The 23,433-nt window shown below is 39.6% G+C and overlaps 1 protein-coding gene across 2 annotated transcripts in view; it reads right to left on the bottom strand.

Annotated features, from left to right (window-relative positions):
• The window catches only part of LOC142749225 (tryptophan 5-hydroxylase 2-like), a 243,072-nt gene that overhangs the window by 196,647 nt on the left and 22,992 nt on the right, over positions 1-23,433 (bottom strand). For both annotated transcript variants that reach the window (XM_075856963.1, XM_075856964.1), the window contains exons 3-6: positions 14,403-14,586; positions 11,803-11,903; positions 4,220-4,287; positions 888-1,084 (exon numbers count right to left, since the gene is read on the bottom strand). In XM_075856963.1, coding sequence (XP_075713078.1) covers positions 888-1,084; positions 4,220-4,287; positions 11,803-11,903; positions 14,403-14,586 — 550 coding nt within the window. The remainder of the gene's footprint in view (positions 1-887; positions 1,085-4,219; positions 4,288-11,802; positions 11,904-14,402; positions 14,587-23,433) is intronic.

Raw genomic sequence — 23,433 nt, 5'->3', positions numbered from 1 at the left:
TCTATGGCTTTGTGAAGAGAAGATAATGATTTGAAGCTCTGTATCAGAAAAAAAGAGCTCTGACCCCTCTGAAAGGGATTTTCCCAGAATCATAATATATCACCTATCCACAGGATAGATGATAATTTTCTGTTTGCTGGGGGCCCCACCATTGGGACCCCTTCCAATCGTGTGAACCGAAGTGAGGAGGACATTGAATGAAGCAGCGGTGCCATTCCATTCAAAGTCTATGGAAATTACGGAAACAGATGAGTGCAGTACTCTGCATTTCCGTCATTTCCATAGACTTTAAATGGAGCGACAGCTTGCATGCTTGATCGTCGCTCCATTCAATGTCCCCCTCACTGCAGACGAGTCGTGAGACGGAAAGGGGGTTTAGGACCCCTGGTCTTATGATCGGTGGTGTTCCTATCCATGGAACCCCCAGCGATCAGAAAATTGTCACCTATGATAATTTATGTTTCTGGGAAAACCCGTTATAGTCCTGAGCTGTTCCCAGTTGTTTCTAGGAAAGGTGAATGGCAACTTTTATGGCTGCCATTAATGCTTCCACAGGGGTTGACACCCAACTTTTCTGGATTACTAAATAGTACAGCTGCCTAGTTAGTCTGGGACGCATCCTCCACTCTTATTTCAATACATAGATTTTCACTCAGTATTCTAGGGAAGCTGTGGTAAAACTGTGCAGGTTGTTTTGAGAGCCATATTTTCCGAAACAGATAAAACTGTTTGAGAATCTTTAACAAAGTGATAGAAGAGGACAATGCAGACGTGTTATATTTACTAGTGATTTACATTTTATTTTAGGCTGAAATGTTCTTTAAAGTATATATTTTATAAAGTAGCCTATGGTGCTCTTCAATAAATATGTCTGCTTTTAAGCTCACCTTTCAAAAACAGTGCAACATCCTCCAGCTGTGGAACGTTATCTTCTCTGTAGCTGCAGTATTTTGTTAACAAAGGCAGGTTCTTCAAGTATTCTCTACAGGCATGAGTTGGATAGAGCTTTGTAAGTTCTCTGAACACTGTGCCCCACGTCTTTATTTCCTCTGCTGTATACTCTACCCTTGGAATTGGATGTCCACTAAATGAACATAGCAAAACATGAATTATGAACAAAATATAAATCATACATATTAACCCAGCACCAATACAGTCATGGTGTTAAGAGTATATTACTATTAATAGGTCTGGCACTTAATGGGTAACTAAACTTTTAAAAAACTTTTGATATGTCAGAAATTTTGATCTGTGGTCCGAGCAGTGAGACCCCCACTGATTTCTAAAACAAAGCGGCAGAAGCCTTCAGGTGAGCGCTGTGTCACTTAGTTTCTGATCGGCTTTCCTCGGAAAGCCGACCGAGAGGTGTACAGATTCATAGACTTTCTATTGAGCCCGTAACACCGCTCCAAGGAAATCCGATCAGAAACGAAGCGGCACAGGGCTCACCCGAGCGCTTCTGCCGCCTCGTTTTAGCAAACGGCAGGGGTCTCAGTGCTCGGACCCTCACTGATCAAAACTTCTGACATGTCACTATGACCTATCAAAAGTTTTTTCAAAGTTTAGTGACCATTTAAAATATTTGCAGCTCATTTTATTAATTTTTATTGCTAATAATTCAGTGAACCAGTTCACTGCCAAGTGCCTGGTGATCATTGTTTTGCTGCATGACCCAATTCAGGTATACTATTAATTTTCAGACAGATGACAGGACATTATTCACGTTGAAAAAAAAAATCTAAAAAATATGATGAAGTTATATCCAGCAGTTGACTGGTTATGTAGAGAAAAACAATATTTATTGAAAAATTCTAAAACTGGAAAAACTTCCAATCTCAGTTGTGTATATGTACACTATATGGGCAAAAGTACGTGGACACCCCTCCTAATTATTGAGTTCAGGTGTTTCAGCAGCCACACTCATTACAATAAGAAACAAAAAATCAAGCACACAGTAATGACATCTCCATAGACAAATAATGCTAGTAGTATGAGTCATACTTTAATTAGTGACTATAAGGCTGGGTTCACACGACCTATTTTCAGACGTAAACGAGGCGTTTTATGCCTCGTTTTACGTCTGAAAATAAGGCTACAATACGTCGGCAAACATCTGCCCATTCATTTGAATGGGTTTGCCGACGTATTGTGCAGACGACCTGTAATTTACACGTCGTCGTTTGACAGCTGTCAAACGACGACGCGTAAATTCACTGCCTCGGCAAAGAAGTGCAGGGCACTTCTTTGCAACGTAATTTGAGCCGTTCTTCATTGAACTCAATGAAGAGCAGCTCAAGATTTACGAGCGTCACAGACGCCTCGCATAATACGAGGAGGAGCTTTTACGGCTGAAACGAGGCAGCTGTTTTCTCCTGAAAACAGTCTGTCATTTCAGCCGTAAAAGCCTCTCACCGTGTGCACATACCCTAAATGTGGCACTGTCATAGGATGCACCTTTGCCATAAGTCAGTTTGTGACATTTCTGACCTGCTAGATCTTCCATGGTCAACTGTAAGTGCTATTATTGTGCAGTGGAATAATCTAGGCGTATCAACAGTTAAGCTATGAAACAGTAAACCACACAAACTCACAAAGAGGGGCCGCCAAGTGCTGAAAGGGGGGAGGTTGTTATAGCCGCAAAAGGAGACCCAAGTCCATCTTAGTGTCTCGTATAATTAGGAAGTGGCACCTTCCCCACCTTCTAGCAGCACATAGTTCATTTTTCCCTGCCTTCTGAATGTCTGTAGTCATCAAAAATCTGTCTAGATTAGTACAGTAAATATAAGATAAAAAGGAGGGTGAGGAGGGAGATGTAGCTGCAACTTCCTTCTCACTCAGTATTTCAGTGACACAGCATAAGCAGAAGAGCAGTAGGGGAGGTGCAGAGGGGGATATGTATAGTATACAGAAGGTTAGACACAACATTTCTGTCTGTAATACATCTAATATACATCTACAACTGCCTAAAGAGGAATTGTGATTTGGTTTTGTAACAACAGGTACTCTAAGAAATTTTCGGCACAGTTCAGAATTCCCTTAATAATTTTACTGTATTTGCACTACAACAGGGAAAATGAGACTTGTGTTTTCCAAAGCATTCTACATTTGATGGGACTATCCAGGTGTTTTTTGTTACAAGCGTGAGACAAGTGGTTTTGAGTTTGCTACTTGTCTTGCTGTGTAGCCCAGTCTCTCTATATGTAGCATGAACATTGACTGTTCTGAGATCTTTTGGGATTTTCAGGATGAGTTATCACTGCTCCCTTGATGTAATTTTGCTAAGCAGCAATTACCCTGAAGATTCCCCATTGTTTAAAGTTTTCATTTGGAGAATAATGGCTTTTATTGTGGCCTTTATATATTTTAATAAATATTTAACTTTAAAATGCCTTCATAGAGGAGGTGAAACGTTGTGGTGCCATGTTGGATGAACAAATTCACTTTATTTGAGTGCTGCTTCACGTTCTCACTTCTGGATATATATATATATATATATATATATATATATATATATATATATATATATATATATATATATATATATATATATATATACACAGTATACATTCAGATTCAACAATAATGTGAAAAGACCGATATAAAAATATGACTGCAATTAATGTTTCGAATAACCTCAAGGGGTCAGCTAAATTTTTTTTAGTCTTTTTCTTAAAGTGTTCCTATTATTCCAGCGGTTTTTCCTTTTCATCTAAATAAGTGCAATTTTCTCAAGTCATTTATTTAACGTCCACTAATCATTTCAGAGGTTTTTATTTACGGTCTATAATTCATAATATGGGGGGTAAGAACTTTGATTTGGAGGAGAAGCTAACTAAAGACAGATATGTACATCTCCCATTAAACTGAATAATAAATTTAATATATGCTTTAACAAGCTCCCCCTAGTGGCAGCTTCAAGAAACCAGAATTTTACAGATCTCCAAACTCAGATAGCTCATAATTTGCCTGATTAAATTTAAAATGAAGCAATAAATACGTTTAAATGCACTTTACATAAATGCAGTAATAATTTAAACACAGTTTTAAGTTTTCTCAGGTTCCTTTTGTATAATATCTATAAATAAAACATTTAGTGTAATAATTCTGCAATAATATGGATGAACTAAACAACCATTTCGCAGCCCAATATTTAAATCTTTTAACATAAATGTACATAATATAGTCTTAAAGATGTAACAAAACAGTGACATATACTTACTATTTATAGCTCATGGCCACATCCACAAAGTATTTCCTTCTTTGTCGATATACATTGTCCTTAAATCCCTATTTTAAAAAAACAGTGCATTAAAAAATAGACAAGATTTTTATTTTATTTTTTAAAGGAAAAAAAATGTATAAAGAAATACACACAATTTGAATGAACAGCAATGTATTTAACACAGCACAATAAAAAAAAATTAACTACTACAAGACTGAAAGTAACGTCAGAGCTTTCAGACTGGAAACACTCTAGGCAGATATCACCCTGTAAGGCTCGATTCATAACACAATTGTGGTGCACTGTTGGCGTATACACCACAAAAATGTTTAAACAGGCAAACGAATGCTAAAACGGTGTTGTTTGGCAGAGGATATATTAAGATCCTGCAGTTCCAATAGGGCAACTGCAATTTTCAATATGACTGCATACATACAATTGTATACAGCAGACACAATGTCAGACATATGCAGCAGTATAGGCATACAGTTGCATACATCTCTCCATACATTCAGAGGGACCGTTCCAAACGAATGCATTGTAAATTCAAACTACGTTGTTTTTCCACAACCCTTCTTGATCAGCTCCTGGGGTGAGTGTTGGATCTAATAACATGAAGTTTTGACATTAATATGTTTTGAGCAGCACATGTATTCATCATTTCATTCTTCAATTCCTGTTTTAATAATATCAGAGCAACTATGTAATGTATGATCGATGTCATGGTAGGGAATACTGTACATACAAGGAATATATATTTGAACATCTATTACCATATAAACATCTATTGCCATACGAAGGGTAATATATCATGTGATGTTTATTGCAGAGGGAGAAGTGTTGTATTGTAATCCATTATAGCTATGGCTGTAACTGTGTTTTGATATTAAATGTTAATGATGGTATCAATCTTTACTATGTTAACTATAAGTACACTCGGTGTGTGCATAGACATGCCATATCAGAATATGGTCAACCTACACTTCTACATTAAAGAGCTTTATTTTTATATATATTATGTGTGTGTGTGTGTGTGTGTGTGTGTGTGTGTGTGTGTGTGTGTGTGTGTGTGTGTGTGTGTGTATAGCCATTCCCTAATTTGCCTGTCTGATCAGAAACATTCATGTTGTTATTGGGAGCTATGCAATAATGCAGCAGAGAACTGAGGGGCTAATCAAAATCTTCAATCCTTAGCATTCCATAGAAAAATACAGTCTGCCATAAACAGCAGTCTCTATTGTGATGGAAGATTCTACTGTCAGATAAAGGCAACTGGTGTTTTGGCGTGTAATTGTTTAATATAATTATCTATATGGGAAAGCTATATGTGCAAATTAAAGGAATTTTCTGACAAATTACGCTTATGGCATATCCATTGGACATCCACATAGGTATCGTGTGCACCAGGTTAGGTCGAGGCGTGTTAATTTGTGGTTGGGTTCCACCTAGATCCACCATAGAAGTGCAATATGCAAGAAAGGTTTAAGCCACCGCTAGATATATTTTTTCCATGCTTTATTGGGGAGCACAAAAGAACATAACGGTAATATCCGCTAGACATGCAAAAAAGTTCAGATCAATGAAGTTTGACTGCTGGTTTCTCCACCAAACCCGAGAACCTGACGACTGGTGCACACTTGTGGTCACTCTCTATTAATGTGTATAGGAGATGAAGAAAAGGTTGAGTAAGCTGTTTCTGTATCTCCTATAGACTATATTTAAGAGTGACCACATATGTGCAGCTAATTCTTGACCCAAAATGGGGGCCTGGCAGCCACTGAGTTGACATTTATAGCATATTCATTGGATATGACATAGAAGTAATTAATCAGAAACCCCTTTAAGTTACTGCTCCCTATAGGAAATAGGTAAAAAATTACATGCAACAATGCCTGGAGTGGCCTATGTATAAAGGCACCAATGTTACTAGATTCGTAAACTACCTCCCAAATATCATATCTTATTTGTTTAAGGATACCCCCATTGATCTGTTTCCCCACCACCCTACTTTTGGACAGTTCCTAGGTTGTTGTAACCGATATGGATTTGCCAATTGTATCCCAAGAATTACATGTCCCTGGATCTTCTTCAGTACCATGATTCATTGAGCGTCATTCACCCTTACCTTTCCACTGTGTCATAGACCTTCACTTTCCCACCTCTCTTCCCCTTTATACTTGTGACGTCTTGTTTTAGTAAAAAATATAGACACTCATATTGGGAGAGCCATGTAAAGCTCACATAACCCCTCAATAGTTAAACTATGGTAGTCTTAGAAGGCCCTTTAGATGTACTTGAGGAAAGAGTTGATAATCCCTCCATTAAATCACACGAAAGCAAATTTACCAGCATGGAGTACTGTGAGAAATTGTTGTAAATGGGTTATAAAACATCAACGGTATTATAATAATATACGCTTTATTTCTACACGCCATGAAAATTTCTCTGTAAGCAGAACTTTAAGTAAAAACAGTTTCAGTGAATCCTTTACATTTTAATGTCTCCTCAGATTAGGATGTCAAGTGATTTAACTGCATTATAAACTATGAAATATCACAGCAAATTTTAGAAAAGTCTGTTTTTGTTATTTAAGAGTATTGCACATATACTGTGCAGTTTTTCGGCGCTGTAAAAGAAACACATACAGGGGCTTAAAATATGCTATAAAACACGCACACAATAAGTAGAGATGTTGTAAATGTCAGCGCTCTGCCTACATTTCTTGTTATTTGCCGAATACAAATGAGCTTTTCATTATTCGACAAAAGATGGAGGATATCAATCTTAATTTGAACCCCTTTTATTTTCCAGATGTTGCAGGCAGCAAAAAAATATCAGCTGAAAAGGAAATTGCCACTTTGAGGATGAAATTAAATTCCGATAAACCAGTTCACTTCAAAGTGCTGACATGTTTGAAGCTGAACTCCAGGAACGCATCTCTCCGTTTTGTAGATTCTTAAAGAAAAACATTCGGCTTTTTTAAGTACCGTTGTAAACTGGCCTAATGGAATTGGACAGTAAATATACCGTTTTTCAGTATCTCCCACCCAGAGAGGGAAGGGAATAGATGTTGGTTTAAATGATTGCTAGAATAATCCCAAGGGGTCTAACCAGTCTGAAGTAATTCTTGATTAAACAGCATCTGCACTGACAGGGTGGACTGTTAATTTGGGCTTTCATTAATCCACCATGATCTATACAGATGGCAGGCAGCTAAATAGCAGAGCTTATCATAGCAATCCCAATACTAATTACGGCTGGCTATAAAGTAATATTTATATGACTCTTTGATTTATCTACTCTTTGCAATCCAATTGACAGACGATAATTCATCAAAAAGCCAATCTTGATAGTTGGGAAAGACATTTTTGAACTGCTCTTGTCAGCTGAGGTAGAGATATCTGGCGTGTGTTTGCAGTGGTTTATGAGGTAAAGAGCCCAGCTGCGCACTATTTAAGAGCTGAACATTTAAAGCTATAACTCAGAAACCAACTTTTTCCTTTTTTTTTTGCTCCAGCATTCTACGTGTGAATTACAAACTTTCCACATTTATTGTCTCTACACTTGTGTCATGCCCTAACTCATACTAATCCCGTCAGAGGGAAGCTCAATGAAATCGCAGCTGGCATTTCCTTCAGAGTTCATTGTTTGCTGTGTTACAAAGCCATGAGTTATAAACCATGCATAGAGACCAGAGGATCAGGTATAAATGTGATGACAGTGAAGCTGGTGCCTATGATATTTATGTAAAGGCAACTATAACCAAGGCTTGTAAATGCATCTCTAAAGGTGCTTGTTTCTTGTTTATATAGAAGCAGTTGATAGTTAAATGCCCGATAGTCATAAACACTGTGTTTTTTCTATGAACTGTGGTGGTCTCATTACTGATACACATAAGGATTGTATCTAAGGCTGTGTTCACAAGAGCATGTTCAGTGCGTAAAGGACGGAACGTACACACTGCAGGGAGCCGGGCTCCTAGCATCATAGTTATGTACGACGCTAGGAGTCCCTGCCTCGCTGCGGGACAACTGTCCCGTACTGTAATCATGTTTTCAGTACGGGACAGTAGTTCCATGGAGAGGCAGGGACTCCTAGCATCGTACATAACTATGATGCTAGGAGCCCGGCTCCCTGCAGTGTGTAGGGTCCGGGACTTGTGCCCGAAATACGTTCCGTCTAAATACGTTCCGTCCTTTACGGACCGAACATGCTCGTGTGAATCCAGTCTAACAGCAAAGTCTACAAGGCATGTATACAAGATATAGAAGGCAAGTCATCTGCTTTATATAACGTGCTGGAACCATCCTATTGTTCTATAATTAAGTGACCACTGGGAACCAGGGACATAGGTCTCCTTGGTCACTATGTGACTTGCCGTTTACTTGTTTTGTATGCCTTTACGACCTGACTAGGCAATTATCAGGGCATTTTAAGGGATAGGTTATAGAATAGGGTTGCCCCTAAAGAAGATCTGTCACCAGTTTATTAATTCCCTATACCCTAACTAATCTAATAGGCGCTATGATGCTGATAACTACAGTGTGCGTTTTTTTCAAAAATGTTTATTGTTTGCAAAGTTATGAGCATTTTTCTAAATATCCTAATCTAGCTCTAATAGCCAAATGGGAAGTGACTCTTTCTTTTCACTTTGGGCGGTGTAATGTTTTCTATATGATGCTGTCCAATCAGCATATAGCTTCTCCGCCTTCCTTGCATAGCAACACAGCCTGATCATATAATATACAGCATCCATTCCCAACTGTGTATTCAACTGTTGATATCTCCGGTTGTATCACAGCTAGAATCTCATCTTTCATATGACGCCAGAACCACTGTTCTAGGCGGATATCTGGCTGTTTGAAGTGATCTCCCTTCCCTCCAGCCTCAGTCTCTCACACTGTGTGAAGCAGCTTCATGCTGATAGGACAGCGTCAGAGGTTGTGAGGTAACTCCACCTCAGCAGAATCGCTGATGTTGACGCCCACTTGTCTTGTAAAGCCTCATTTGCATATTTAGAAAAAAGCTCATAACTTTTAAAATAATAAACTTTTTGGGACACAATTTTCACTAGCATTATCAGTGTGACAGCGCCTATTAGATTAGCTACGAGATAGGGCATTACTAAACTAGTGACAGATCCTCTTTAAGTTACATCATAGGGATCTGCATGAAAAAAAATAGAAATCTGTGACTTCCTTATTCATATTTTGTCTGGCTTTGAATATTTTTGCTTTTGTCCCTGGCCGCTTTGGTATATAATTTGGTTTGCTTTAGTAACACTTAACTTCGGTTGAATTTTTACTGTAGGACAATTAAAAGTTATGTTTTACTTGACTGGTGGTCGTGGTTTCGCAATGTGTTTTTTAGCCGCACGGCTTCTGAAGGTGAAAGTTATTTCAGCTTGTTTCACCTGTAGAAGCCGTGTGGCCAAAAACCATGACAATTTGTGGTAAAATGCACCCCGAGCGGTAATTTACCTTGAAGCAAAAAGTCAGTGCCGCACATGTGAAAGCACTCTTAAAGGAACAGTGTCACCCCAAAAAAATTTTTTATATCAGTTTGATGTTAGTGTTTTATTAAAAACTTTTGTATTTATTTGTGTGTTTGTGTGTTACTTTTTTTTATTTTTTTACTTTTTCTTCCCTATGGGGGCTGCCTTTTTTTTTCCATTTCTGTATGTGTCGATTAACGACACATACAGACATGGAATACGGCAGCTACAGTCCCATAGTGAATGCGAACGGGGCCAGTTCCATCCACTATGCTGTACGCCGTCTGTGTGGGATGCGCCGCTCCCACACAGTCCAAGTTGAACTGAGCGCCGTCTGGCGCCATTTTCCTGTAGACCGGAAGTCGCGGCCGGACAGTAAGATTACTACTTCCGGTCGCGACTTCCGGACTTGTGCACTTGGAGCAGCGGCAGCAGACGGAGCGGACGGACCGGAGGGAGCGGCGGCGACTGGAGCAGGTAAGTGATTTCTATGTATGTTCGTGTTTCAGTGTGTGTTTACTACTGTATGTAAACCTACTACACTGTGTGTTAGCTCAAAAAATGGCGACACACAGTGTAGGAGGTTTGACCGTTCAATCCCCTCGTTTCTCCCGGCACTAGCCAGGATAAATGAGGGGGGGATTCTGAGAGCTCACTAGAGCGAAGGATTTTTTTCCAATTTTGCAGCATAAAGCAATGTGGTTGCTTTACCACATGCAATGCTGCAATTTTGGGAATTGCTCCATCTAGTGACCAGTGCTGGGAAATATTATAAATTAGAATCTAATTTATAATATTTCCTGACTCGTGAAAAAAATAAAAAAAATTAGAACAATGTTTAATCACCTACACACTAATTGTTTAACTAAAAAAAAAAAATACATTTTTTCCTAGCAACACATTCCCTTTAAACACATCAATTGTGATTTCTAATTGACTAAAACTGGCCATACACATTAGATAAAAGTCGGTTTAATCCACCAAATTGGGCAGGATAGGATTTCTATGTAATGTGTATTGGGGCTCTCCCCTGACGGCAGATGTTGAATTTCATCCCATGGGATAAAAGCCTTTGCCAGTTGAGTCTGGCAGCCTACTCCCCTCTTCTCATTGAAAAAACATGCACGCTCAGCTGTTGTGATTGTCAGTTGAAGTAGCTGTCGGCCAAACACGGACAGTTTTAGTATGTGACTATTAAATCCAATTAGTTGTTCCAGTTCCTTAATTTAGATGAGTGTTAGTTGGGGGAGGTATGAAATCAATTATTTGTTTTTCATAATTGGAATTAATTAGTTCCCTGTGAAGATATTTGTTTTCAGTTTGACAATAAACACTTTTTCATGCTAATAAAATTATGCTAATTATATTCCCTGGGATTTTATACAAGAAAACATGAATAAGTCTGGGAGGGGTGAAAAATTTTGACACCATATATAATTAAAAAATAATCTGCAGATGTCACCTGGAACTGTCATAAGGAGAAATATATTGACCTTAAAATTTCCGTTAAAATGTTCACAAGAATGCAATTCATTTAGCGCTGAATGTGCCCCTAAAGCCTATAACATACGTGCCTTCAAAGTTTATATATATATATATATATATATATATATATATATATATAGACAAAAGAGAAAAGCAGCAGCACTCACCCTAGGGAAAATATGTCTGGGTGCCCAGCAAGTAGTCCCAATCCTTTGGACTAAATACAATTTTGAAAAAGAGATCTTGCAGCACTCCAATAAGCAAAAAGGGTATAATGTATTCAGTCCACATCACAAAAAGGCACCTTGTTAATGAAATCCAAAAAAATGAAGAGGCAGCACTCCAAGGAAATTGGTGAAAAAAAGTGGTGTGTTTATTCACCCCAGGCAGGCAACGTTTTGATCCGTCTCTATGGGATCTTTGTCAAGGCTTGACAAAGATCCCATAGAGACGGATCGGAACGTTGCCTGCCTGGGGTGAATAAACACACCACCTTTTTTCACCAATTTCCTTGGAGTGCTGCCTCTTCATTATTTATATATATATATATATATATATATATATATCATCTATCGTCATGTACCAGATATATCATACTTACAGGGTGATCAGCATCCAATTCAGAACCATACATTAGCACTCTGTGGGAACATTTATCAAGTTCTGAGATCTTTCTTGGAAACCAGGGGACTCCATCAAGTTCTACTGGAAAGAAAGAATAGAGTATTAAATTTAATAATAAAAGAAGGGCTCCAGCACAAACAAATTGCTCACGTATTTCCCCTCTTCCTCCTCGCCCATTCTTTTTTTTTTAAAACGTATATATGACCCAAACTCCAGAGCTGAGAACCATTGCTCCTCCCTTGTAAAATGCAAAAGGCAGAAGTACTGGTGGTACATGTTATGTGTCTACAGCCCTTCTTAACTATAATGCGTGACCCCCAACATCTCCTTAGTCTCAAAGGTATTAAGGTGTGGTCTAGCATACATAGTCCCTGCAAAAATATTTGAGTCTGTAGGATTCCGCAATGAATTAATACTTCAGAGAGTTGAGACTTTATTGGAATTGCAACTCAGAAAATAATTTAAAAAAAAAAGAAGTCAAAAGGATGCCCTTTTACCACTAGACCGCAAAACACACTATTGTCAAAGATATTCAACACACACAACATAATTAACTTACATTCCGACAGCCATAACTTTTTATTCTTCCATCAAAGTAGCTGTACGATGGCTTGTTTTTTGTGTGACAAATTGTATTTTCTGTGTTGGTCTACAAATAATTAATTGACTAGCTTTTGTAAAAAAAAAATAATGTTTTTTTTTTGCTCCTTATTGTGCGGAGAATTAACATGTTAAATTTATTCTACGAGTACGGTAATCTTTTTTTTTTTTTTACGTAATTTTAGTACTTTTGTTTAGTACTTTTGTACAGTAAAATCATGTATTACGGAAAAAAGTCATTTTTTGGGCCTCCACATACCAAGAGCCATAACTTTATTTTTTGTCGACGAAGCCATATGAGGGCTTGTTTTTTGCAGAAGGAGTTGTAGTTTTTAGTAGTACAATTTTTAACTATTCGCAAATTTAAAAAAAAAATTAGGAGGGGAAATGAGAAAAAACAGCAAATCCACCATCATTTAGGTTTTTTACACCATGTGGTATAAATAATAATTTAACTTAAATTCTACGAATCATTGAAGGGGTTCTCAGGGAATTTTATATTGATGGCCTATCCCAAGGATAGGTCATCAATATCAGATCGGTGGGGGTTCGACTCGTGGCACGCCCTGCTGATCAGTTGACTGAAGTGGGCGCATCGACAAACACGGCGGCCTCTTCACAGCTTACCAGGCACAGCGTTGTATACATCCATAGTGGCTGCCATGGTAACCCATCGGCACAGCGATCGCATCGCTATGGGCCGATGGAGTGAGCCCCATCCCTCTGTCAAACACCTTAGATACCACAGGTTATTAACCAAAGAATCCAAGCGGTTACATAGCAGGGATCAGAGACTTCAATGATCCCGGCTGTTACAGCGGGAGCCCGACTATACATCATATTGCGTTAAGAAATGAATGATAAGTGCAATAAAAAGGAGGCCCTTCAAGGTCAACCCTATGAATGGTTTTATTTGTGATACCAGCTTTAGGCTACATTCACACGAGAGTGACAGATTTACGCGTGTAAATCTCTGTGTGCGTTGCGTTTTTGCATCAGTGTGCTTTGCATGTGGCATATGTTTTTCACGCACTTGCAAGTACTTCTTTTTTTTTCAATGTAATTTATGAGTGAAACACGGATAACACACGGATGTGCGTCCGTGTGCTGTCCGTGGTTTTCACGCACCCATAGACTTCGATGGGCAACTAGGTGTGTGAAGATGCACCAATATAGGACATGCAGTGAGTTTCATGCAACGAACACACGCTGCGTGAAAAACAACGCATGTGTGAATAGCCCCATTGAAATCAATGGGGCTGTGTGCTGTGCGTTGTTTCAATCACGCTTGTCTGAATAAGCGCTTAAAATTAGCTTTAAAAAAATAATAGGAAAGAAAGTAAATAACTCATGAGGCCTGGTGTCATGATCTGGGAACACAGCTATGATATGGCCAAATTCTAATTTATGCACTTATACTTTATTTGCCCTGCAGCCTCTCAATGTCAGAGGAAGATACCTTACATCCACAGTATACACTATAAATACTTGATAGGTGGCAATCCGCCTTCTATGACCCCAACTCATTGGGAAAATGGCAGCTTGTTGTAAAAAAAATGTCGCTGCACTTAGGCGTGGTTCTCTCCATTGAAGTCTCTGGGAGTTGGGAATAGCCAAGCAAGCACCGCATGGCTATTTCTGTAGCTTCAATGGAGAGTGCGATCTCAGGGCACAACCACCTCAACATTCTAGCCAATGCATTAGCAAAATGGGTTGTGGGACCCGTTTTGTCAAGAGACGTGGAGGTCCCAGAGTTAGTACCCGTCCTGTCAGACATTTATGGCATGAACTGTGTATACGCCATAAATGCTTAAGAGGGGGAAACGAATTTAACTGCAAATTATCCTACGTCTACTAATTAATGAAATAGTACAACACTTTACTATTTGTAAATAAAATTATCAACAATAATCTCGGTAAACATAAATCCTTAAAAACCTCATGATTTATACGTGTTGTTACAGAAACAGTTCTTGCCTTCATCTTCTCGCCATTTTCTTTCTGCGGGATTCAAGGAGATGACATTTGGTTGAAGCTTTAGCAGATGAATTAATTCCTGGGCTTTTTTCTTAGTGCAATCAAATTCTGTATAGACCTCTGCCTCAGAGCTGCCATTTTTGGGCTTTCTTGATTCTATATGAATAATGTTCACGTATTTTTCCTGAGGAAACAAACATAAAAGACACTACATATGAGAGAACAAATAATGACCCCCTGTTGCTATATTTTAAATGGAATTTCCCTCAGAATACAAATAAAAGTGATGATGAACACTGAAATCGTAAAACTTTAATGTTTGTATAGGATGAAATCTACTGACTCCATAGAAGTAAACCAACCCAAGAAAATATGATCGACTAAAGCACAAATTTAGAGAAAAATACAAATAATTCTTTATTGGAATAAAAACATGAGACAAATAAAAATGGAAATAGGGGATGAGTCACACAGTAAAAAAGGGACGTCTGATCAGTCAAACATGCCAGGTATGGATATTGTGTCCACGTATTATGTTATAGCAATAGAAGTAAATACATGTAATCACATAAGGAACCGTGTCTAGTAAACAACAGCACGGATTCAATCAAGGTGCATCAAATGACAACAGCACAAATAGCAGAGAGGTAAAAAACAGGTGCCGATAGCTGTGGTGATTACCAAGTACGTATATACCATCAATAATAATAACAAGTAGTTACCAAGGTAATATGCACCAAATAGTGCCAGAGTGTGCTTGAGATCAGAAGATGACCAGCAATGATGAGCATAATGGAGTTATGTTTGCTACACAGGACAGAAAAGATAACACTACATACCAGTGGACATGATGGAAGCAAGGATGAAACGTCCTAACCCGACGCGCGTTTCGGCGATTGCCTTCGTCCGGGGTTAGGGTCAAACTACTTGTGCCCGCCTATATATAGTGTAGAGCCATGTCCATGTGTGTAATTAGATGATGTAAGAAGAGGTATCATGGACCGGATGTGGAGAGTCGGCGTCTGATGCGGGGTACCAAGATGGCGCTGCCCCACTTCCTGTACCACGTCATCAGAGAGGATGTGAGGCGGCGAGGACATTCTTCTTCATCTCATCCCCCGCAGACCATCCAAGCGGTTCCCATCGGGCAATTTTTGCGAATAAGGAGAATATGCTCCTCTGATCCATTATTCGAAAGACAGGCAGATGATCTCAAAGACCGGTTTTTGGAACGGGGTTATAGCAGGAGATCCATTAAAAAAGCCTACCAAAGGGCAAAGCGCACACCCAGGGATGACCTGTTGTTTCCTAAGCAAAAGACAGATAAACTCCACCAGGTGAGATTCATCACTGGATATCACTCACGATGGCAACAGATGAGAGAAATCCTAAAGAGGTACTGGCCGATCTTACTATCTGATCCCACTTTGGATAGGTTCATCACGAAATATCCTAGTGTTACAGCTAGACGATCCAAAAATCTAAAAGATCATCAAGTCAAAAGTCATTATGATCAAACAAAATCAAAATACCCATTTGGGACCAAGGGTCCAAAATGGGGTTGTAAGCCTTGTGGACAATGTGTCGCGTGCCCCAATGTAGAAAAAACAAACACCTTCACTAATGCCTCAGGAAGTAAGACCTTCAATATAACTCATTCTATCACATGTATCACCAAAGCTGTCGTGTACTATGCAGTTTGTCCTTGTCCAAAAATTTATGTCGGTCTCACTTCCAGGGAGCTAAAGGTCCGTGTACGAGAACATAGGGCCGACATTAAGCGGGCATCAGGGGCAGAGAATTTGGAGAATTTGAAACCTGTGGCTCGGCATTTTAAAATACATCACTCCTGCGACCCCTCAAAATTAAAGGTGAGGGGAATTGACCATATAATATGTGGCATGAGAGGTGGGGCCATAAAACAAAAGCTTGCACAATGCGAGACCCGCTGGATCTGGACTCTTGGGACAATGTTTCCACATGGATTAAATGAATCTTTGAGCTTCGCTCCATTTTTGTAGCCATTGACTCCTGTCATGGGTCTTGGTTTTTACCCTCTCCTCATTTTCTGTGTCACTTTTTAGCACTAACTACCCTCTTTTTGTCCATTTATATATACAGAGCCATGGTATCATTCACAGTGTCCACCAGAGGAGGCTACCGATTGGACCACAGTCAAAGTTCCAAATAGAGGACAACGAGGAAATAAGAACGAGAAATTTTTTTCATGTTTTTTTTTTTTGCATTTTTATATGCATTTTATTGTTATGTGATTTTAATACTAATTTTATACACATACTGTGTTTCACTTTTTTACACTCACCTGCCCATCCACATAGAATTACAACGCTGAACAGTGTTTCCTATCTCGGCACTTGTTTTTCTTTCACATGTTTCACGTCGCATATGTATTATATGCATAGATTTTAGCATGGTCTCTTTATGTGACTGACGACCTGTTTCCTCTAAATATAGTATGCTTATGGTGTATTGTACGATATGTTCATATGCGTATAAATTTAATTTCCTTACACACTATTGTGTCATGTGCATTTAGTACAGGTTGCATCACAGTCAAAAACTGTCAGTCTGTTGACCTCGTATTCACATTTTGTGTTGTCACATTATCGGTCCCTTCATTTCTTTTTGGCACCGTCGTACACTTTTCATTTTTTCACTAATTGGTCCATTTACTTAGTAACATCCAGGCACAAACCTTTTTTTATTCATTTTATTCATTCCCCTTATGCGTTATTCATTCACTTCACCACACCATATTTCACTCCACTCCATCCACACTTTCACTCACTATCCTTCACCTTTGTGATTGATTTATTTATGTTTGCATCGGCACATCTAGATATTTTATTGCATTGCTTGTAACATATACTCCGGCTGTATTATTCAGCTAAAACAGCTGTCTTGTTTAATCCTCTCTTGGCATACATGCGATCTGTGGCAGTGCGCTGATGATATGGACACTCTGTTAACTACAGACTTCCCTCGTGGGGGGGGAGTGGCACTGACCTCTTCCGTCCGCTGTCTATGATTGGAGCAGGATGTGGGGGGCGCGGTCAGTCCTCGCCGCCTCACATCCTCTCTGATGACGTGGTACAGGAAGTGGGGCAGCGCCATCTTGGTACCCCGCATCAGACGCCGACTCTCCACATCCGGTCCATGATACCTCTTCTTACATCATCGAATTACACACATGGACATGGCTCTACACTATATATAGGCGGGCACAAGTAGTTTGACCCTAACCCCGGACGAAGGCAATCGCCGAAACGCGCGTCGGGTTAGGACGTTTCATCCTTGCTTCCATCATGTCCACTGGTATGTAGTGTTATCTTTTCTGTCCTGTGTAGCAAACATAACTCCATTATGCTCATCATTGCTGGTCATCTTCTGATCTCAAGCACACTCTGGCACTATTTGGTGCATATTACCTTGGTAACTACTTGTGATTATTATTGATGGTATATACGTACTTGGTAATCACCACAGCTATCGGCACCTGTTTTTTACCTCTCTGCTATTTGTGCTGTTGTCATTTGATGCACCTTGATTGAATCCGTGCTGTTGTTTACTAGACACGGTTCCTTATGTGATTACATGTATTTACTTCTATTGCTATAACATAATACGTGGACACAATATCCATACCTGGCATGTTTGACTGATCAGACGTCCCTTTTTTACTGTGTGACTCATCCCCTATTTCCATTTTTATTTGTCTCATGTTTTTATTCCAATAAAGAATTATTTGTATTTTTCTCTACATTTGTGCTTTAGTCGATCATATTTTCTTGGGTTGGTTTTCTGTCAATTTCTGATCGACGCACCAAGTATATCTTGGTTACTACGTAGGATTCAATATATAGTGCATCTATTACGGCTAGCAATGTTGTCTCACAGTTTATTTGTTGATACTCTCTAGCACTATCTTCCATTGCATCCTATATGTTGGTATTTTATCGGTCTTGTACTTAATTTTTTCTGTGTTCTCACAGAGCTCAATACCACGGGCCCCATGGATTATAAAGCCAGGGAATGTGCCTGGCGATCCCAGATGGAACAGGTTTTCAAGGATGAGTCCCCAGTATTTGGTTTTAATGTTTGCAGAAATGTCAGCGAGCTTCAGAGTAAATACACAAATCTGTTACACCGCCGCATGAAAGTGTGGTGGAATAAAACCTTCCTGGAAAATTACATCCAGAGAAACCTTGTCCCAAGGGGCTTGAGAATTCAAATCTTCCCTTCCTTCCCCATTATTGAGGAAGAGTTCACGTCCAAATGGGAAGAGGTGTGCAACCAGAGCTCGAGGAAATTCATGGAGCTTCTGGTTGACCTCAACCAGAAAATGATATTGTCGATGGATGAAGAAATAGAAAATGTCCAGGCTCAATTTTTTCCACTCATGTCCAGAGATAGTATGGTCAAGTTTAAACATAATCTTGATGCCAAATTTGTTGAATGGGAAAAAGACATTCAAGACACTAAATCTAAGAAATTCTCTAGAGACATCGGAGACTTCCAAAATAATAAGGTATATAGGTGGAGAAGAAATCATGCTCCAGGAGGCCGTAGCCGTACTCCCTCAATTTCCTCTGTGTCCTCCCAGAGTGAAACAGATCACATGTCCCATAGACCCAACTTCAATACTCGCCCTAAAAGAAAATTGGCACAAAGACAAGTGGCCAATAGAAAACGGCCAGATGTACGGGATCAGAGCAGCAGTTTGAAGGTAATTAATCTGTCAACACACGTATTTTCTAATATCGATCTAGAACTAATAACCAAAGGCTTGACGTTTTCACCAAGTGCTGGTTTTGACATATTCTCTGCAGTGAAAGACCTACACATCTTCGGCCGTTCACTCATCTTTAAAAAATGGTTTGACAAACCAGTGGACAGCGAACATTTTCCAACTTTAGAGGAACAACAGGCACTTAAAGCTTTAGAGCATCTATTGGATGAGCACAAGATTGACGATGTTACAGGTAATATCCCAGTGTGCATCCGTACCAAATCCAAGAAGTTCCCCGCCCTTAGCTTATGCCCCGCTGTTGATCTGTTTATTAAAACAGTGACCCAGGAATTTTGGAACATTCCAAGGCACATTAAAAATGATAACCTAACTCCCTCAGAGAGAAGTAGCCTCAAACAATTACAAAAAATCAACGATGTGGTATTTAAGGCGGCGGATAAGGGGGGAAATGTGGTGGTCTGGCCGTGTGTCATGTATGAGGCAGAGGTGAATCGACAGTTGAGGAATAAACAATGTTACAAGAAACTAACTTTTAACCCCCTGCTGTCCTTTAGATCAGAGTTACAGGCCAGACTTCTGCAGGCAGTAGAAGACAACACCATCTCTAAAGAACTATACACGGCACTTTCAATGGATGAACCAACCGTACCAACCCTGTATCTATTACCCAAGATCCACAAAAATGAAAAGATCCCACCAGGAAGGCCCATTATCTCAGGTAGGGGCAGTCTCACGGAGGGGATCTGTAAATTCATTGACTTTCATCTCAAAAACCTTGTAATTAACTTACCATCATACATTCGTGATACGGCTGATTTGCTGCAGAAGATCAGCGGTGTCAGCATTGACAATGATATGCTCCTTGTGACCATTGATGTGGAATCCCTGTACACATGCATTAAGCATGAAGACGGGATAAGGGCAGTCAAATATTTTCTATCTATGTCAGAATTGGACAAATCACTCTGCTCATTCATCATTCAGATGCTTGAGTTTGTCCTAACACACAACTTTTTTGTATTCAACGGTTGTTTCTACTTACAGCTCCAGGGAACAGCCATGGGGGCAGCATGTGCACCATCGTACGCGAACCTATTCCTGGGGCTGTGGGAGAGAGATCTCTTTTCAGATGACGGGAGTGACTCAATGGCACGGGTCCTTCTCTGGACCCGTTACATTGATGACATTCTGGTCATCTGGAAGGGCACACATGTGGATCTTGATTCATTTATGATTGGGTTGAATACAAACGATGTAAATTTAAAATTTACTTATAAAGCACATCCCAGTTGTCTGGATTTCCTGGATGTCAAAATTTTCACTGATGAACAGGGTTTCCTTCACAGCGATGTTTTTCGCAAGGAAACTTCTGTGAATGCATTACTACATTCTTCTTCATCTCATCCCCCGCAGACCATCCAAGCGGTTCCCATCGGGCAATTTTTGCGAATAAGGAGAATATGCTCCTCTGATCCATTATTCGAAAGACAGGCAGATGATCTGAAAGACCGGTTTTTGGAACGGGGTTATAGCAGGAGATCCATTAAAAAAGCCTACCAAAGGGCAAAGCGCACACCCAGGGATGACCTGTTGTTTCCTAAGCAAAAGACAGATAAACTCCACCAGGTGAGATTCATCACTGGATATCACTCACGATGGCAACAGATGAGAGAAATCCTAAAGAGGTACTGGCCGATCTTACTATCTGATCCCACTTTGGATAGGTTCATCACGAAATATCCTAGTGTTACAGCTAGACGATCCAAAAATCTAAAAGATCATCTAGTCAAAAGTCATTATGATCAAACAAAATCAAAATACCCATTTGGGACCAAGGGTCCAAAATGGGGTTGTAAGCCTTGTGGACAATGTGTCGCGTGCCCCAATGTAGAAAAAACAAACACCTTCACTAATGCCTCAGGAAGTAAGACCTTCAATATAACTCATTCTATCACATGTACCACCAAAGCTGTCGTGTACTATGCAGTTTGTCCTTGTCCAAAAATTTATGTCGGTCTCACTTCCAGGGAGCTAAAGGTCCGTGTACGAGAACATATGGCCGACATTAAGCGGGCATCAGGGGCAGAGAATTTGGAGAATTTGAAACCTGTGGCTCGGCATTTTAAAATACATCACTCCTGCGACCCCTCAAAATTAAAGGTGAGGGGAATTGACCATATAATATGTGGCATGAGAGGTGGGGCCATAAAACAAAAGCTTGCACAATGCGAGACCCGCTGGATCTGGACTCTTGGGACAATGTTTCCACATGGATTAAATGAATCTTTGAGCTTCGCTCCATTTTTGTAGCCATTGACTCCTGTCATGGGTCTTGGTTTTTACCCTCTCCTCATTTTCTGTGTCACTTTTTAGCACTAACTACCCTCTTTTTGTCCATTTATATATACAGAGCCATGGTATCATTCACAGTGTCCACCAGAGGAGGCTACCGATTGGACCACAGTCAAAGTTCCAAATAGAGGACAACGAGGAAATAAGAACGAGAAATTTTTTTCATGTTTTTTTTTTTTTGCATTTTTATATGCATTTTATTGTTATGTGATTTTAATACTAATTTTATACACATACTGTGTTTCACTTTTTTACACTCACCTGCCCATCCACATAGAATTACAACGCTGAACAGTGTTTCCTATCTCGGCACTTGTTTTTCTTTCACATGTTTCACGTCGCATATGTATTATATGCATAGATTTTAGCATGGTCTCTTTATGTGACTGACGACCTGTTTCCTCTAAATATAGTATGCTTATGGTGTATTGTACGATATGTTCATATGCGTATAAATTTAATTTCCTTACACACTATTGTGTCATGTGCATTTAGTACAGGTTGCATCACAGTCAAAAACTGTCAGTCTGTTGACCTCGTATTCACATTTTGTGTTGTCACATTATCGGTCCCTTCATTTCTTTTTGGCACCGTCGTACACTTTTCATTTTTTCACTAATTGGTCCATTTACTTAGTAACATCCAGGCACAAACCTTTTTTTATTCATTTTATTCATTCCCCTTATGCGTTATTCATTCACTTCACCACACCATATTTCACTCCACTCCATCCACACTTTCACTCACTATCCTTCACCTTTGTGATTGATTTATTTATGTTTGCATCGGCACATCTAGATATTTTATTGCATTGCTTGTAACATATACTCCAGCTGTATTATTCAGCTAAAACAGCTGTCTTGTTTAATCCTCTCCTGGCATACATGCGATCTGTGGCAGTGCGCTGATGATATGGACACTCTGTTAACTACAGACTTCCCTCGGGGGGGGGAGTGGCACTGACCTCTTCCGTCCGCTGTCTATGATTGGAGCAGGATGTGGGGGGCGCGGTCAGTCCTCGCCGCCTCACATCCTCTCTGATGACGTGGTACAGGAAGTGGGGCAGCGCCATCTTGGTATCCCGCATCAGACGCCGACTCTCCACATCCGGTCCATGATACCTCTTCTTACATCATCTAATTACACACATGGACATGGCTCTACACTATATATAGGCGGGCACAAGTAGTTTGACCCTAACCCCGGACAAAGGCAATCGCCGAAACGCGCGTCGGGTTAGGACGTTTCATCCTTGCTTCCATCATGTCCACTGGTATGTAGTGTTATCTTTTCTGTCCTGTGTAGCAAACATAACTCCATTATGCTCATCATTGCTGGTCATCTTCTGATCTCAAGCACACTCTGGGACTATTTGGTGCATATTACCTTGGTAACTACTTGTGATTATTATTGATGGTATATACGTACTTGGTAATCACCACAGCTATCGGCACCTGTTTTTTACCTCTCTGCTATTTGTGCTGTTGTCATTTGATGCACCTTGATTGAATCCGTGCTGTTGTTTACTAGACACGGTTCCTTATGTGATTACATGTATTTACTTCTATTGCTATAACATAATACGTGGACACAATATCCATACCTGGCATGTTTGACTGATCAGACGTCCCTTTTTTACTGTGTGACTCATCCCCTATTTCCATTTTTATTTGTCTCATGTTTTTATTCCAATAAAGAATTATTTGTATTTTTCTCTACATTTGTGCTTTAGTCGATCATATTTTCTTGGGTTGGTTTTCTGTCAATTTCTGATCGACGCACCAAGTATATCTTGGTTACTACGTAGGATTCAATATATAGTGCATCTATTACGGCTAGCAATGTTGTCTCACAGTTTATTTGTTGATACTCTCTAGCACTATCTTCCATTGCATCCTATATGTTGGT

This window comes from Rhinoderma darwinii, chromosome 3, assembly GCF_050947455.1.
Source record: "Rhinoderma darwinii isolate aRhiDar2 chromosome 3, aRhiDar2.hap1, whole genome shotgun sequence".
Lineage (NCBI taxonomy): Eukaryota > Metazoa > Chordata > Amphibia > Anura > Rhinodermatidae > Rhinoderma > Rhinoderma darwinii.
This window is presented reverse-complemented; position numbering and strand designations above follow the sequence as displayed.